The 16,571-nt window shown below is 43.2% G+C and overlaps 2 protein-coding genes across 2 annotated transcripts; both read left to right on the top strand.

The window, feature by feature from the left end:
* The first annotated feature begins 1,755 nt into the window (after positions 1-1,755).
* On the top strand, positions 1,756-3,575 carry LOC149980758 (uncharacterized). The gene has a single exon (XM_090183433.1). The coding sequence runs from the start codon at positions 1,887-1,889 to the stop codon at positions 2,517-2,519; it is 633 nt and encodes a 210-aa protein (XP_090039559.1). The 5' UTR covers positions 1,756-1,886; the 3' UTR covers positions 2,520-3,575.
* A 4,817-nt stretch (positions 3,576-8,392) lies between these two features.
* LOC118936450 (uncharacterized) lies at positions 8,393-12,632 on the top strand. Its single transcript, XM_036987237.2, has 2 exons — positions 8,393-8,682; positions 11,333-12,632. The coding sequence occupies exons 1-2, from the start codon at positions 8,517-8,519 to the stop codon at positions 12,250-12,252; spliced, it is 1,086 nt and encodes a 361-aa protein (XP_036843132.2). The 5' UTR covers positions 8,393-8,516; the 3' UTR covers positions 12,253-12,632.
* The last annotated feature ends 3,939 nt before the right edge of the window (positions 12,633-16,571 follow it).

The raw sequence follows: 16,571 nt of genomic DNA, 5'->3' as shown, positions 1-16,571 counted from the left end.
GCACAAGATGCACCTGTGTAATGATGATGCTGTTTAATCAGTTTATTGATATGCCAAACCTGTCAAGTGGATGGATTATCTTGGCAAAGGAGAAATGCTCACTAACAGGGATATAAACAAATTTGTGCGCACAATTTGAGAGAAATAAACTTTTTGTGCATATGGAACATTTCTGGGATCTTTTATTTCTGCTCATGAAACATGGGACTTAGCTCTATTCCATTTATTTGTATTTAAAAAATCTCCCCAGTCCTTGCTAATGGCAAACATACCCATAACATGATACAGCCACAAACATGCTTATTAAGACTGGTACTCAGTGATGTATTGTGTTGGATTTGCCCCAAACATAACACTTTGAATTCAGGACATAAAGTTAATTTCGTTGCCACATTTTTTTGCAGTAATACTTTAGTGCTTTATTGTAAAAGGGATGTTTTTTTTTTGTAAAAATGTTATTCTCTACAGGCTTCCTTCTTTTCACTCTTATCATTTAGGTTAGTTTTGTGAGTAACTACCATTTTGTTGGTCCATCCTCAGTTTTCTTCTATCATAGCCAGTAAACCATTGTAGCTGTTTTAAAGTCACCATTGGCCTCATGGTGAAATACCTGAGTGGTTTCCTTCCTCTCCGGCAACTGAGTTAGAAAGGACGCCTGTATCTTTGTATTGACACACCATCCAAAGTCTAATGAAGTACTTCACCATGCTCAAAGAGATATCCAATGTCTGCTTTTTGAATTTTTACCCATCTACCAACAGGTTCCCTTTTTGTAAGGCATTGACAAACCTACGTCTTTGTGGTTATATCTGTGCTTGAAATTCAGTGCTCGACTGCGGGACCTTACAGATAATTGTATGTGTGGGATACAGAGATTATGTAGTCATTAAAAAATATATGTTAAACACTATTATTGCACACAGAGTGAGTCCATGCAACTTATTATGTGACTTTTTAAGCACATTGTTACTCCTGAACTTATAAAGACTTGCCATAACAAAAGGTTTGAGTATTTATCCACTCAAGACATTTCATCTTTTAATTTGGATTCATTTGTAAACATTTCTAAAAACATAATTCCACTTTGACATTATGGGGTGTTTTGTGTGACCCAGGACTGAGTTTGGGAAACCCTGGGTTAATAAACTTTTTTTTTTTTACTGAACTAAAATCAACCCCAACCCTGAGGCTTTTCAAGGCGGTAAAAATAACCTCTGCTCCTCCTCTCCTTCCCTCCAGACTCCCTGCAGCTCTCTGTCTCTGAAGAGGAGGTTCCCCCTGAGCAGCAGCACTGTGAGTAGGTGTGGAGCCCCAGTCTGGGGCAGGAGGACCCAGAGACCAAACAGATTAAAGAGGAACAGGAGGAAGTCAGGACGAGTTAGGAGGAAGAGCAGCTTCAAGGGGTGGAGGCTGATATCATATAGTTCATATTCACTCCTTCCTGTGTGTGTGAATGTGAATGTGATCAGGAGGAACCATTTCAGTCCTTGACTCTTCCCCAAACCCAGACTGTGGAGAACAGAGAGAGTGACTCTAAACCATTGGATCTCAAACCTTTTGGCACTGTGACCCACAGTGCCAAAAGTGCCAGGGTTTTGACATTCCCTGTGACCTTCCATATAATTCATACAGCCACAGCTCAGCCGTAAGCAGCAACCCAGTTGGACTTGACAGCAGACCACCATTAGATCCCAACCCCACATCAGATTCCAACCCATCAATGGGGGAACACTGTTCCCGAATCCAGCATCACATCTAGACAATCTCACCGCTGCAGTGTCGGTGGTGAAACGTTTCCTCTGAGTGCTCACTATCAGAGACATGTAGCTCTCACACAGAAGAAGAAACTCGGCGAACTCTACAATCACCTGTAAACTGAAGGCCTCATGTCCGACTCTGTCATGGTGGTAAACCCTGAACCCTGCCCTGTTTGTGGAAAGACCTTCAAACAAAAAGGACATCTGTCCAGACACATGAGTATTCACACAGGAGAGAAATCATTTTACTGTGGTGACTGTGGGAAAAGCTTCAGTCTCAGGGGTAACCTAACCAGGCATAAGCTGACTCACACAGGAGAGAAACCTTTTAGATGTGGCGACTGTGGGAAAAGCTTCAGTCTCAGGGGTAACCTAACCAGGCATAAGCTGACTCACACAGGAGAGAAACCTTTTATCTGTGGTGACTGTGGGAAAAGCTTCAATCAGAAGGAGAACCTAACCAGGCACAAACTGACTCATACAGGAGAGAAACCATTTAGCTGTGGTGACTGTGGGAAAAGTTTCAGTCTCAAGGGGAACCAAATGAAGCATAAACTGATTCACACAGGAGAGAAAGCATTTAGCTGTGGTGACTGTGACAAACGCTTCAATCAGAAAGGGGACCTAAGGAGGCACAAACTAATTCACACTGGAGATAAACAACATGGCTGCTCAGTCTGTGGGAAAAGATTCATTCAGAAGACTAATCTGCTGAGGCATGTGGATAAAGTCCACAAAGGAAGAAAACAGGACAGAAACTGAAAGAGAGAAGAACATTAGGACAAAGAGATTGTCTGTCAGGTTAGTGAATAAAAAGGCAGGATGTGGACAAATCTCTTAGGAATCAACAGCGATATGGCCCTCATCAAATATGCAGACGACATGGCTCTGGTTGGTTGCTTGCCTGGAGGTCAAGTCCATCTCCAGCTACTCCCAGTTCATTGAATGCCTCTTGATGTGGTTTGACAGTAGTTTTCTTGACCTCAACGTCACCAGGAATAAAAAACTGTGCCTTGGAGGAAAGAAAGCTGGGAAATGGAAGCCCTTCTCTGGAGCTTGTCACCGTGTAAGGATGTGGAGCAAGTCACACATATTAAATACTTGGGGACAATTTTCGACCACAAACTTAGCTTCCAGTAAAACATTCCCTCATCTACAAAAAGGCAAGGCAGCTTATTTCCCTACTTAAGAAACAATTCAGTTTTAATGCAAGCAACACACTGATCATGGTGTACAAATCCCCGATCGAGTGTTCTCAATTACAACATCCCCTTCGGGTATGGGAACCTCTCAGTGAGAAACAGGAGTTAACTGGCACAAGTTGTCCCAGGCCAGCAAAACTGCTGCAGTAAACGGCCACAACTCCAAGAACTGTAAACACAAAGCATCACAAGGAAAACTGCAAGCATCCTTCCAAATGCTGCCGTCAGGTCGGAGACGACAGGTGGAACTCACAAAGAAGAAAGTGTATCCCCTCTGCAGTGACAATCCTTATTAAGACTGATGAACGGACATGTGAATGTTTGTGAATTTGAATTTGACCGCTTCACGTCAAAGTAGAAAAAAATAACCAGCCATGTATCTATCGTAATTTAAGAGAAATCGTACAATGTACAATTGGTGATGTTCAAAAAAATGTTTTTTTCCCCCAAAAAAGTTACAGATCCACTTGCAGCGTGTTCAGACAAATATTTTTTTAAGTGGGTTTCGGAGGTCTGCGAGATTTCTGTGATTTTCTGAAATAACACACAATAATTCAACCCTCTGTAAATAAGTCCGTTCTTAACATAAAGACTTAAAACTCAATATTCTATAAGAGCCTACCCCAAGGAGGATATGTGTTCCCTTTCAGCTTCCTGTGTCAACGGGAAGTACCTTAAAATGGTGTCTTAGTGGCTGTTTTGAAGGGTTAAAAAGGTCAGATCTTTTCAAAACTTTATATGTGTGATTAGGCAACCCTCATGAACTGTAAATCAGTCATTTCCCCCAACAGATGTAAAAGAAAAGCTCTCACACACACACACACACACACACACACCCACACACACACACACACACACACACACACACACACACACACACACACACACACACACACACACACACACACAGAGAGAGAGCAAGGATGGAGTGACACAGTGCGAGGTGTAAAGACACACAGAACCTGCAATGGCATTACCATAATCTCTAGGCTGTGCCGAGTTCAACGAGATGCCCCGCTTGACCGTAGCTTGCTCGGTCTGAGCTCAGCGACCATGAAAAAAGTAGGCCCATAATGAAGTCTGGCCCTACATTTCAGGTGCTTTTGGGTGACAGAGGGAGAACATTTAGGGTTAGAAGCACAATTTGACTGCAGGAACATTCCTGAGGTCCTCCCGATCTATGCATGCCTAACCTTGACCATGTGGCATTAACCTATATATCCATTCAAATACCCCTCTGTATACCCCTCCATATACCCCTCCCTATAGCCCTCTATATACCCCTCTATATACCCATTCATATCACCCTCTATATACACATTCATATAGCCCTCTATATACCCCTCTATTAAAGTGACTAGGCACAGGATAGGCAATAGACAGTATAGGAAGGGTTAAAGTGACTAGGCACAGGATAGGTAATAGACAGTAGCAGCAACGTATGTGGGTGTGTAGCGAGTGTGAAAGTGCGTGTGTTGGGGCGTCTGAGTAGAGTCCAGTGTGTGGGTAGAGTCCAGTGTGTGGGTAGAGTCCAGTGTGTGGGTAGAGTCCAGTGTGTGGGTAGAGTAAGTGTGTGGGTAGAATCCAGTGTGGGTAGAGTCCAGTATGTGGGTAGAGTCCAGTGTGTGGGTAGAGTCCAGTGTGTGGGTAGAGAGTCAGTGTGTGGGTAGAGTCAGTGTGTGGGTAGAGTCCAGTGTGTGGGTAGAGTCCAGTGTGTGGGTAGAGTCCAGTGTGTGGGTAGAATCCAGTGTGGGTAGAATCCAGTGTGGGTAGAGTCCAGTGTCTGGGTAGAGTCCAGTGTGGGTAGAGTCCAGTATGTGGGTAGAGTCCAGTAGGTGGGTAGAGTCCAGTGTGTGGGTAGAATCCAGTGTGGGTAGAGTCCAGTATGTGGGTAGAGTCCAGTGTGGGTAGAGTCCAGTGTGGGTAGAGTCAGTGTGTGGGTAGAGTCCAGTGTGGGTAGAGTCAGTGTGTGGGTAGAGTCAGTGTGTGTAGAGTCCAGTGTGTGGGTAGAGTCAGTGTGTGTAGAGTCCAGTGTGTTTAGAGTCCAGTGTGTGGGTAGAGTCCAGTGTGTGGGTAGAGTCCAGTGTGTGGGTAGAGTCCAGTGTGTGGGTAGAGTCCAGTGTGTGGGTAGAGTCCAGTGTGGGTAGAGTCCAGTGTGTGGGTAGAGTCCAGTGTGGGTAGAGTCCAGTGTGTGGGTAGAGTCCAGTGTGTGGGTAGAGTCCAGTGTGGGTAGAGTCCAGTGTGTGGGTAGAGTCCAGTGTGTGGGTAGAGTCCAGTGTGGGTAGAGACCAGTGTGTGGGTAGAGTCCAGTGTGTGGGTAGAGTCCAGTGTGTGGGTAGAGTCCAGTGTGTGGGTAGAGTCCAGTGTGTGTGTAGAATCCAGTGTGTGGGTAGAGTCCAGTGTGTGGGTAGAGTCCAGTGTGTGGGTAGAGTCCAGTGTGTGGGTAGAGTCCAGTGTGTGGGTAGAGTCCAGTGTGGGTAGAGTCCAGTGTGTGGGTAGAGTCCAGTGTGGGTAGAGTCCAGTGTGTGGGTAGAGTCCAGTGTGTGGGTAGAGTCCAGTGTGGGTAGAGTCCAGTGTGTGGGTAGAGTCCAGTGTGTGGGTAGAGTCCAGTGTGGGTAGAGACCAGTGTGTGGGTAGAGTCCAGTGTGTGGGTAGAGTCCAGTGTGTGGGTAGAGTCCAGTGTGTGGGTAGAGTCCAGTGTGTGGGTAGAGTCCAGTGTGTGTGTAGAGTCCAGTGTGTGGGTAGAGTCCAGTGTGTGGGTAGAGTCCAGTGTGGGTAGAATCCAGTGTGTGGGTAGAGTCCAGTGTGTGGGTAGAGTCCAGTGTGGGTAGAGTCCAGTGTGGGTAGAGTCCAGTGTGTGGGTAGAGTCCAGTGTGTGGGTAGAGTCCAGTGTGTGGGTAGAGTCCAGTGTGGGTAGAGTCCAGTGTGTGGGTAGAGTCCAGTGTGTGGGTAGAGTCCAGTGTGTGGGTAGAGTCCAGTGTATGGCTACACCATGGTGCTACCCTACAGAGTGCTGTTGAGGCTACTGTAGACCTTCATTGAAAAACAGTGTGTTTTAATCAATTATTTGGTGACGTTAATATTTTTTGTATAGTTTTATCTAAAAAGGATAACTTTTTTAATGTTTCACAATTTTCATTTTTCTGAAATTCACCTAGGAGGATGGTTCTCCCCTTTCTCCTCTGAGAAGCCTCTGCTGATGTTAATCATATGCCATGGCTGTCTCAGTCACCAGATCTCAAACCAATTGAACACTTCTGGGAGATTCTGGAGCAGCGCATGAGACAGCGATTTCCAACACAAAATAATGGAATAATTATTTAATATATAACTGGGCAAGTCAGTTAAGAACAAATTCTTATTTACAATTACGGCCTACCGGCACAGGGGCAGAAGGACAGGTTTTTACCTTGTCAGCTTGGGGATTTGATCCACCAACCTTTCAGTTACTGGCCTAACGCTCTAACGCTCTAACCTCTAGGCTACTTGATGCCCCACAATCCTGCCAAGAGGGTTCCAAACACTTGTAGAATCTCTGCCAAGAGGGTTCCAAACACTTGTAGAATCTCTGCCAAGAGGGTTCCAAACACTTGTAGAATCTCTGCCAAGAGGGTTCCAAACACTTGTAGAATCTCTGCCAAGAGGGTTCCAAACACTTGTAGAATCTCTGCCAAGAGGGTTCCAAACACTTGTAGAATCTCTGCCAAGAGGGTTCCAAACACTTGTAGAATCTCTGCCAAGAGGGTTCCAAACACTTGTAGAATCTCTGCCAAGAGGGTTCCAAACACTTGTAGAATCTCTGCCAAGAGGGTTCCAAACACTTGTAGAATCTCTGCCAAGGTGCATTGAAGCTGTTCTTGCTCAACGCCCTATTAAGACATTTTATGTTGGTGTTTCCTTTATTTTTGCAGTTACCTGTAATTTCTATAACGAAAAAGAAGAAGAATCTTTGTGTTCTTAGATCGTAATTATAGTTGATATGGTGCTCTTCCATGTCCAAGGTCTGTGGCATTGATGAATAAATAATATAATTTTTACTTTAAGTCAGATGTTTATATGTTATGTATAACCTCGTCCCCAGCCTTGAATTGCTGGCGTATAGAGCCTTGTGACACTGTGGGACAGTTTGGAATTTAGGGGGTGTGGATCTACTGAGTGACATGCTAATCAATTCCGATTCTGAGCGAATCACACGACTATGAGGTGCGGCTCTAAATCGAGGCGGTAGAGGGACAGTTGCATTAAATGGGACTTTATATGTGAAAACTATTTCTAAGATGCGCACTTCCGGATTTTCCGAACTCACTTCATGTTTAAATCACTTGAAACTCCCCAATGGGAATAAATGAATAGTGAACAAACGATGGGAACCATTTCTGTGTTTGACCACTTTCAATCAATAGAATAAAATAAGATGAGTAAAAAAAAAAAGAAGATGGGTATCGGAATACAAACGTCAACAACATTCAACAATAACAAAAAGTTAATTTTGAGTATGAGTATGAGTATGATTTGACCGCTTATGACAACATCACTGTGGCACAATATTGTAGGAAGCTCACAGGTCTGTTGTTCAAAGTCTGTGGATGTTTTCACGTCATTAGGAGCAGGAATGTGCCGGTTGTTTTTGAAGTCTCTCAGGGGTGATGACAGAATGTTCTGACTGATGTTACATGCATATAAAGAAATCTTTCTTTCCACCCGTCTTCTCATCCATTTCCACCTAATGCTGCTCGTTCATAGTATTGGTTGAATATTTGGGGAAATAACGATATACATTTGAATCCCGATGAGTGCATTTCAAAATATATATATAAATGCAAACTCTGTTTAAGTGAGCAACAGTGTTTTTCCAGTCCCAATTCAATATCATTCTTCATAATATCCTCTTGATAACTGCATTCTCTGGTTTTGCGCACGCTGTCACATCAGTCCCAAGCAAGTACTGTTGTCAGGAGTGTTACAATGTGTTGTCTTTCCATTCAGTTCATACAAGAAATTAACATCTTAGATCACCCTATTACGTATTCTAAACACCCCCCCCCCCCCCCCCCCCCCCATGTAGTTATCTATTTCCATTATCACTTGTCTGTACCTCGAAGTAAAACCCGTGGTTGTATACATAAATAATATTGATACATTTCAAATATACTTTCAAGAAAACATCTCCTTGCATTTTTGTCCAAGATTATTTATCATAAATTCTGTCCTATAATGGTGCTCATTCATTATTATTCATGTAATGCTGTATAGAGTAATGATATACAGACGACTCCTCATGATGAATTGAGATAACCCTATACTTATGAACACCACTGTCTGTCAACATGTAGTTATCGTTTCTCTTTACCACTAGTCTGTAGGCTGTTTTGCACAGTATTAAACTCCCATTCAGCTGGCGGCGCTGTTGTGCGTTCCCAAGTGTGCCACCCACTAGAGCGAAGGAGTTTTTAAAAAATCCTTGACTTAAACACGGAAGTAGGATTGGAAACGAGTTTACATTACAAACACATACTGACTGAACTGAATAGGCTACACAAAGCTAATTTGTCTGAAAATGTCTGAACTACAATTGTTGCGTGTGTTTTTGAATGATCGTTTAACGGCGGCTGCTGTGGAGATTTTCGGGGCAGTTGAGAAAACGGTAGTGGAGTACCAGGAGGAGAATGATCGGCTACGGAGAATGCTGCGGATCACACCGGAGATACAACTATGTAAAATAGGTAAGACTCAGTGGCTGTCGGTGCCATTTAAGATGAGGGAGGACTATTATTGGGATTTATGCGCATTGGCTTATTTCTGTTACAGCATATTGGATGACTCATTCATATTCCATTCACCCAGCTCAATGTAACATCGATATGTTTTAGCTACTACATAATACTCAAATGTCACCTATACCCATCATGAGGTTGCTACAACCTAGCCTATGAATGAATGGAAGTTGACAAAATAGGTGCACACAGATCTAGAGAAAAAAATTGAGGCGACACGTGGACAGACAGTGACACATAAAATACGACCTTGCCTGCATCTACCTTATCTAGGTTGTAATCATTAGTCCAACAGTTGAAAACGAGAGTTTCTATTGGGCAAATTCAGTTAAGTTTATCCTTGTTCCATTTAAGAAACGTTTTTCAACCGAGTCGGCGGAATGAATAAACTGTTGATCACACACAAACACTGTTTACTTTCATAACAGCCACATACAAACAGCTCGTGGTATTCCTTCTCGCAACTATGAGCTCTCCTCCTCTCACCTTTTCCCTTCGCTTGTGGACTTCAATGCACAACACCAGCTTTCTGTGACCAGGTGAGAAAAACCTTACCAAGCCAAACCATCATATCATAGCCTCTACACACAGCCTTCATCGTTGTCACCTTATTATAACGTCATTGTCAACTTTACTAATAGAACTAACACGTTAGTAAACCTGCTACCATCATACAATATAGTGTACAGTCATTAAGCATTTTAGCAGTTACTCCGGCGGGCCCCGGTGGCAATACATTCGTAAAACCAAAAGCTTACCTTCACTTGGAAGAGTTCCTGTATTGGAAAGCCATAGCCAGCTAGCTAACATAGCATCCTTCTCTGTTGGATAGCCATAGCCAGCTAGCTAACATAGCATCCCTCTGTTTGAGCCAGGTGTTTGAGTAGACTAAACTAGCTAGCAACATTAGCAAGCTATGTAACTGAAGTTAAATAAATAAATAATGAAATATAGCTAGCTCTCTCTCTCTTGCTTCTCCATTTAAGAAAATAATTTGTTAAAAACTGTTAAACTACTGTCTCTCTCTCTCTTTGAGTCAACTATTCACCACATTTTATGCACTGCAGTGCTAGCTAGCTGTAGCTTATGCTTTTAGTACTAGATTCATTCTCTTATCCTTAGACTGGGTGGACATGTCAATTCATGCTGCAGAACTCTGATAGGTCAGAGGACGTCCTCCGGAAGTTGTCACAATTACTGTGTAATTATATGGAATAGGGTGAGAACCATGAGCCTCCTAGGTTTTGTATTGAAGTCAATGTACCCAGGGGAGGACGGAAGCCAGCTGTCCTCCGGCTACACCATGCTGAGGCTACTGTAGACCTTCATTGCAAAACAGTGTGTTTATATCAATTATTTGGTGACGTAAATATATTTAGTATAGTTTTATATAAAAAGGATAACTTTTTAAATGTTTCACCATTTTTATTTTTATGAAATTCACTGAGGAGGACGGCCTTATAATAGGTTAGTATGGGCTCCCGAGTGGCGCAGCGGTCTAAGGCACTGCATCTCAGTGCTAGAAGCATCACTACAGGCCCTGGTTCGATTCTAGGCTGTATCACAACCCGGCCGTGATTGGGAATCCCATAGGGCGGCGCACAATTGGCCCAGCATTGTCCAGGTTTGGCCGGGGTAGGCAGTCCTTGTAAAATAAGAATTTGTTCTTAACGGACTTGCCTAGTTAAATTCAGGTTGAATACAATAAAGTATGTAAATCTACTGGTACGTATATAATTCTGCTCAATTAGTAAACTGGTTAGGCAAATAGAGATCACCATTTAACAACAAAAAATGTAATCATTTGTTTTTTAATGTTTCTAACGCTCATTTATCTACCTAGCTAGCTAAACAACTAATTGCTCTCTCTCCATTTATTTATCTTTATAAATAATATATACGGCAATTCGGCTTTAAGCTGTGTAGCCTTTAAGATAAAATGAACCAATAAACAATTCATATGTATGATTAAATTGTGGTCTGTGTCATGCAATTTGAAATGGCTAGCTGAGAGAACTCGACTCCACCATATATACATCAGTTGTGTTGAGTGCTGGCGGAGTCTACCTCCGATTACGTCGTCACTTACTGTATCAGTCCAAACTGTAAACATTTCCGTTCTTTAATGCCTTGTACCTGTGTTTGACCTCGTACCTGTGTTTGACCTCGTACCTCGTGTTTGACCTCGTACCTCGTGTTTGACCTCGTACCTCGTGTTTGACCTCGTACCTCGTGTTTGACCTGTGTTTGACCTCGTACCTGTGTTTGACCTCGTACCTGTGTTTGACCTCGTACCTGTGTAACTGTGTTATTTTTCTTTGTGTGCTTTAATCCGTAGTTCAAACGTTAATAAATGTATAATAAATATAGTTAAGACCACCATTATGTGGTTTAAAAATCTTGGAATGTAATCATTTCAAAGAAGAAGCATTTTTAGATTTGACATTCAATTAAATGCATGAAGTCCCACCAAAATGTCTGAATTCCATGGATTTTCTTATTATACAATTGTTTACGTGTAATTGTTGACCTTTTATCAATTTTAACTACTTTTTGCTACTGTATAGATGACCTCTGCTCCTCCTCTCCTTCCCTCCAGACTCACTGCAGCTGTCTGTCTCTGTCTCTGAAGAGGACGTTCCCCCTGAGCAGCAGCATTGTGAGCAGGAGTGGAGCCCCAGTCTGGGACAGAAGGACCCAGAGATCACACTGATTAAAGAAGAACAGGAGGAACTCAGGACCAGTGAGGAGGAAGAACAGCTTCAAGGACTCTTTGATACGAATTACTCCATATTCACTACTTCCTGTTTGAAAAATGAATGTGATCAGAAGGACCCACTTCCGTCCTTGACTCTTCCCCAAAACCAGACTGTGGATAACAGAGAGCGTGAATCTGAACCAGTGGATCCTAAACCTTTTGGCACTGTGACCCACCTAAGGGGTCTGGACATTCCCTGTTACCCTCCAGATAATCAGAACAATGCCTCCAGCTACAGTACAGCCATAAGCAGCGACCCAGTAGAACTTGACAGTAGTCTACCATTTGATCTCAACCCACCATTCGGGGAACTCTCTTCCAAACTCAGCACCACATCTAGAATAACTCACCACTGCCGTGACTGTGGTGAAATGTTTGCTCTGAAAGCTGACCTGCAGAGACATGTGACTCTCCCCAAGAAGAGACCCTGCGAATGCAGCTTCTGCAAAAAACGCTACAACTCCACCTGTAAACTGAAGGCCCATGTCCGACTCTGTCATGGTGGGAAACTCTGCACCTGCCCCTTTTGTGGCAAGACCTTCAAACAAAAAGGACATCTGTCCACTCACATGAGAATCCACACAGGAGAGAAACCATTTACCTGTGGTTACTGTGGGAAGAGCTTTATTCAGAAGGGGGACCTAAGGAGGCATATACTGACTCACACAGGAAAGAAACCATTTAGCTGTGGTTACTGTGGTAAAGGCTTCATTCGCAAAGAGCACCTAACTGCACATGTACGGACTCACACTGGAGAGTAATCATATGGCTACTTACATGGTCTGTGGTAAAAATATTAATTCAGAAGGTAAACCTGCTGACGCATGTGAAAAACAGAATGAAAACGCAAAGGAGAAAGAAAATTAGGACAAAGATCTCCTATCAGAAGATGGGGATTAAAATGGAGGATGTGAACAACACTCTTAGGAAAGCAAAGAAAGACAGGACAAAGATCTCCTATCAGAAGATGGGGAATAAAAAGGGAGGATGTGAACAACACTCTTAGAAAAGCAAAGCTACTCTGGATCATTCCTGCTGTGGGTTTCAGATAAATAGATACGTGATGGATTTACTTTAGTAAAATGTTTTGTGTAAATAAAGTTTGATGTCAATTAAAACATTTGATAATGAACAAACCATAGTGCCTGTATCATGGGAATCTCACAGATCTGCTGTTCAGAGTCTTGCTGTTTTCACGTCATTAGAAACCGGAATATCTGGTTATGTGTAGTAGGGTTGTTATGGTGACCATATTACCGCCACACCAGCAGTCACGAGTCACGAAGGCAGTCAAATTCCACCTGACCGCTTAGTCACGGTAATTAGGCTTCTCCAAGCTCTGATGCTGCTGATAGTTATTAGTAGCCTACCAAACTTGCTAACTGCCGGGTACTCAAGCACTCTATTGTCCCTCTAATCACCATGACATCAATGCAAATGTATTTGAAAATCGAATCAAACACTTTATGAGAGCCCATGTTGCGCAATATGTCAATAAGCTAAGCAATTGTGGGACAAAACGGAGTGATTGCCTCTACTAAAAAGAGGAGGATCCCATCAGCTTTCCATAGGATAGGCCTACTATATTTATTTTTTAAACTTTCCTAATATTAACCACATTGCTTATATTTACAACGGGAGTATAGCCTACCTGGCTGCCATGAAAATAAACCCCTCGCTATTTAAGGGCATAGATGATATGTCATTTTTCCATCTGCCCCTGTTTCGATACAGGTGCATGTTAATGGTCCATTCTAAATCAAAACAAATGTCACACATATTACTTAGTATATGCAAAGACAAGATCAAATCAAGAATAGTCTGATGGGTGACAAAATTAGCCCAACACTTGTGAATTATACACTGCTCAAAAAAATAAAGGGAAACACTTAAACAACACAATGTAACTCCAAGTCAATCACACTTCTGTGAAATCAAACTGTCCACTTAGGAAGCAACACTGATTGACAATAAATTTCACATGCTGTTATGCAAATGGTATAGACAACAGGTGGAAATTATAGGCAATTAGCAAGACACCCCCAATAAAGGAGTGGTTCTGCAGGTGGTGACTACAGACCACTTCTCAGTTTCTATGCTTCCTGGCTGATGTTTTGGTCACTTTTGAATGCTGCCGGTGCTTTCACTCTAGTGGTAGCATGAGACGGAGTCTACAACCCACACAAGTGGCTCAGGTAGTGCAGCTCATCCAGGATGGCACATCAATGCGAGCTGTGGCAAGAAGGTTTGATGTGCCTGTCAGCGTAGAGTCCAGAGCATGGAGGCGCTACCAAGAGACAGGCCAGTACATCAGGAGACGTGGAGGAGGCCGTAGGAGGGCAACAACCCAGCAACAGTACCGCTACCTCCGCCTTTGTGCAAGGAGGAGCAGGAGGAGCACTGCCAGAGCCCTGCAAAATGACCTCCAGCAGGCCACAAATGTGCGTGTGTCTGCTCAAACGGTCAGAAACAGACTCCATGAGGGCCCGACGTCCACAGGTGGGGGTTGTGCTTACAGCCCAACACTATGCAGGACGTTTGGCATTTGCCAGAGAACACCAAGAGTGGCAAATTCGCCACTGGCGCCCTGTGCTCTTCACAGATGAAAGCAGGTTCACACTGAGCACATGTGACAGACGTGACAGTCTGGAGACGCCGTGGAGAACGTTCTGCTGCCTGCAACATCCTCCAGCATGACTGATTTGGCGGTGGGTCAGTCATGGTGTGGGTTGGCATTTCTTTGGGGGGCCGCACAGCCCTCCATGTGCTCACCAGAGGTAGCCTGACTGCCATTAGGTACCGAGATGAGATCCTCAGACCCCTTGTGAGACCATATGCTGGTGCGGTTGGCCCTGGGTTCCTCCTAATGCAAGACAATGCTAGACCTCATGTGGCTGGAGTGTGTCAGCAGTTCCTGCAAGAGGAAGGCATTGATGCTATGGACTGGCCCGCCCATTCCCCAGACCTGAATCCAATTGAGCACATCTGGGACATCATGTCTCGCTCCATCCACCAACGCCACGTTGCACCACAGACTGTCCAGGAGTTGGCGGATGCTTTAGTCCAGGTCTGGGAGGAGATCCCTCAGGAGACCATCCGCCACCTCATCAGGAGCATGCCCAGGCGTTGTAGGGAGGTCATACAGGCACGTGGAGGCCACACACACTACTGAGCCTCATTTTCCCTTTATTTTTTTGAGCAGTGTATATCACTTGTGAATGATGCCCAGCATAAGAAACAATGCCTTTCTTTTGTGACTTGCTCAATCATAGTCACACAACCTCATGTAGCCTAGCCCATAGGCCTATATGTTTTAATAAGGTTTGTATCGCAACTAAAGTGGTCAAATAACTAATAAACTAATAAAAATAAAGCCTAATAAGCAGCGCGCGTGAGTTTCAAGTTTGCAGAAGATCATTTTCACCATTAAAAAATGCACCTTTATAATAAAAGTATTACATGCATAATTGCATTTTTGCGGTCCCTTTTGATAATGGTGTTTTCTGCTAATGGAACATTTGCGCTTATAGCCTACTACCATGTGCGCATTGCAGCACTTACAATGTGAAGAAACAGCCTCATAGTTTATTAAACATTTTAAGCTCAACGTTCTGATCTGTTGTGTCAGCCACATTGCATAAAAAAAAACATATTTGATGCTAGTCGTTGTATTAATGTGGGATCTATCATCCCACAGCTGTCCCAGACTATGTTTGGAATATTTATGTCTCGCACAGAATAGAATAGGTCGACTTTTGTACTATGGGAGATAATAGATTGACATAGACTAGTGCTTTTGCTGTTTGTTAGGTCTACTCATCTTGTTGGCTGACTTAAAGTGGACAGTTCTTCCAATATCTTCAATATGCACCTCGGAATTGGAAAAGGACTCGCGCAGTTGCGTCCCCGATGTGTCTGTCTTCACTTGTAGCCTGTGAGAAAGACCCGATCACGTGATGGAGAGCCATGTGAGCTGTGATTCAGAGCTAGTAGCACTCAGGGAGAAGGGCACAACGGCCACTAGCCACAAAAGGCATGGATTTTTTTAGGGTGTGTTACGGCCACACAAAGGGGATGCCGCTGTGGAATTCGAGGCATTATCAAACGCTTGTCCAATTGTGAATGAGAGACTGATGTAGTGTTTGCAGTCTGTGCAAAAAAACAAAGAGAGCTCATGCCTTTTCAAGCAAATTTTTTCAAATCATCATTAGTCGCATCATGTAGCCTTAAAATACATTAAACATATAGCCCAATGTTTGTAGAACTAAAGTTACATAAATAACTCTAAAGTAAGCACATACAGTTGAAGTCGGAAGTTTACATACACTTAGGTTGGAGTCATTAAAACTAGTTTTTCAACCACTCCACAAATTTCTTGTTAAGAAACTACAGTTTTGGCAAGTCGGTTAGGACATTTACTTTGTGCATGACACAAGTAATTTTGCCAACAATTGTTTGCAGACAGATTATTTCACTTATTATTCACTGTATCACAATTCCAGATGGTCAGAAGTTTACATACACAAAGTTGACTGCCTTTAAACAGCTTGGAAAATTTCAGAAAATTATGTCATGCCTTTAGCAGCTTCTGATAGGCTAATTGACATAATTTCAGTCAATTGAAGGTGCACCTATGGATATATTTCAAGGCCTGCCTTCAAAGTCAGTGCCTCTTTGGTTGACATCATGGGAAAATCAAAAGAAATCAGCAAAGACCTCTGAAAATAATTGTAGACCTCCACAAGTCTGGTTCATCCTTGGGAGCAATTTCAAAATGCCTGAAAGTACCACGTTCATCTGTACAAATAATAGTACGCAAGTATAAACACCATGAGACCACGCAGCCGTCATACCGCTCAGGAAGGAGACGCGTTCTGTCTCCTAGAGTTGAACGTACTTTGGTGCGAAAAGTGTACCGGTATATCAATCCCAGAACAACAGCAAAGGACCTTGTGAAGATGCTTGAGTAAACAGGTACAAAAGTATCTATGTCCACAGTAAAACGAGTCCTATATCAACATAACCTGAAAGGCTGCTCAGCAAGGAAGAAGCCACTGCTCCAAAACCGCCATTAAAAAAA

Source organism: Oncorhynchus mykiss, chromosome 9 (genome assembly GCF_057628025.1).
Source record: "Oncorhynchus mykiss isolate SJ-2025 chromosome 9, ASM5762802v1, whole genome shotgun sequence".
Classification (NCBI taxonomy): domain Eukaryota; kingdom Metazoa; phylum Chordata; class Actinopteri; order Salmoniformes; family Salmonidae; genus Oncorhynchus; species Oncorhynchus mykiss.
The sequence above is the reverse complement of the archived record's forward strand: the minus strand, read 5'-3'. Positions and strand labels throughout refer to the sequence as shown.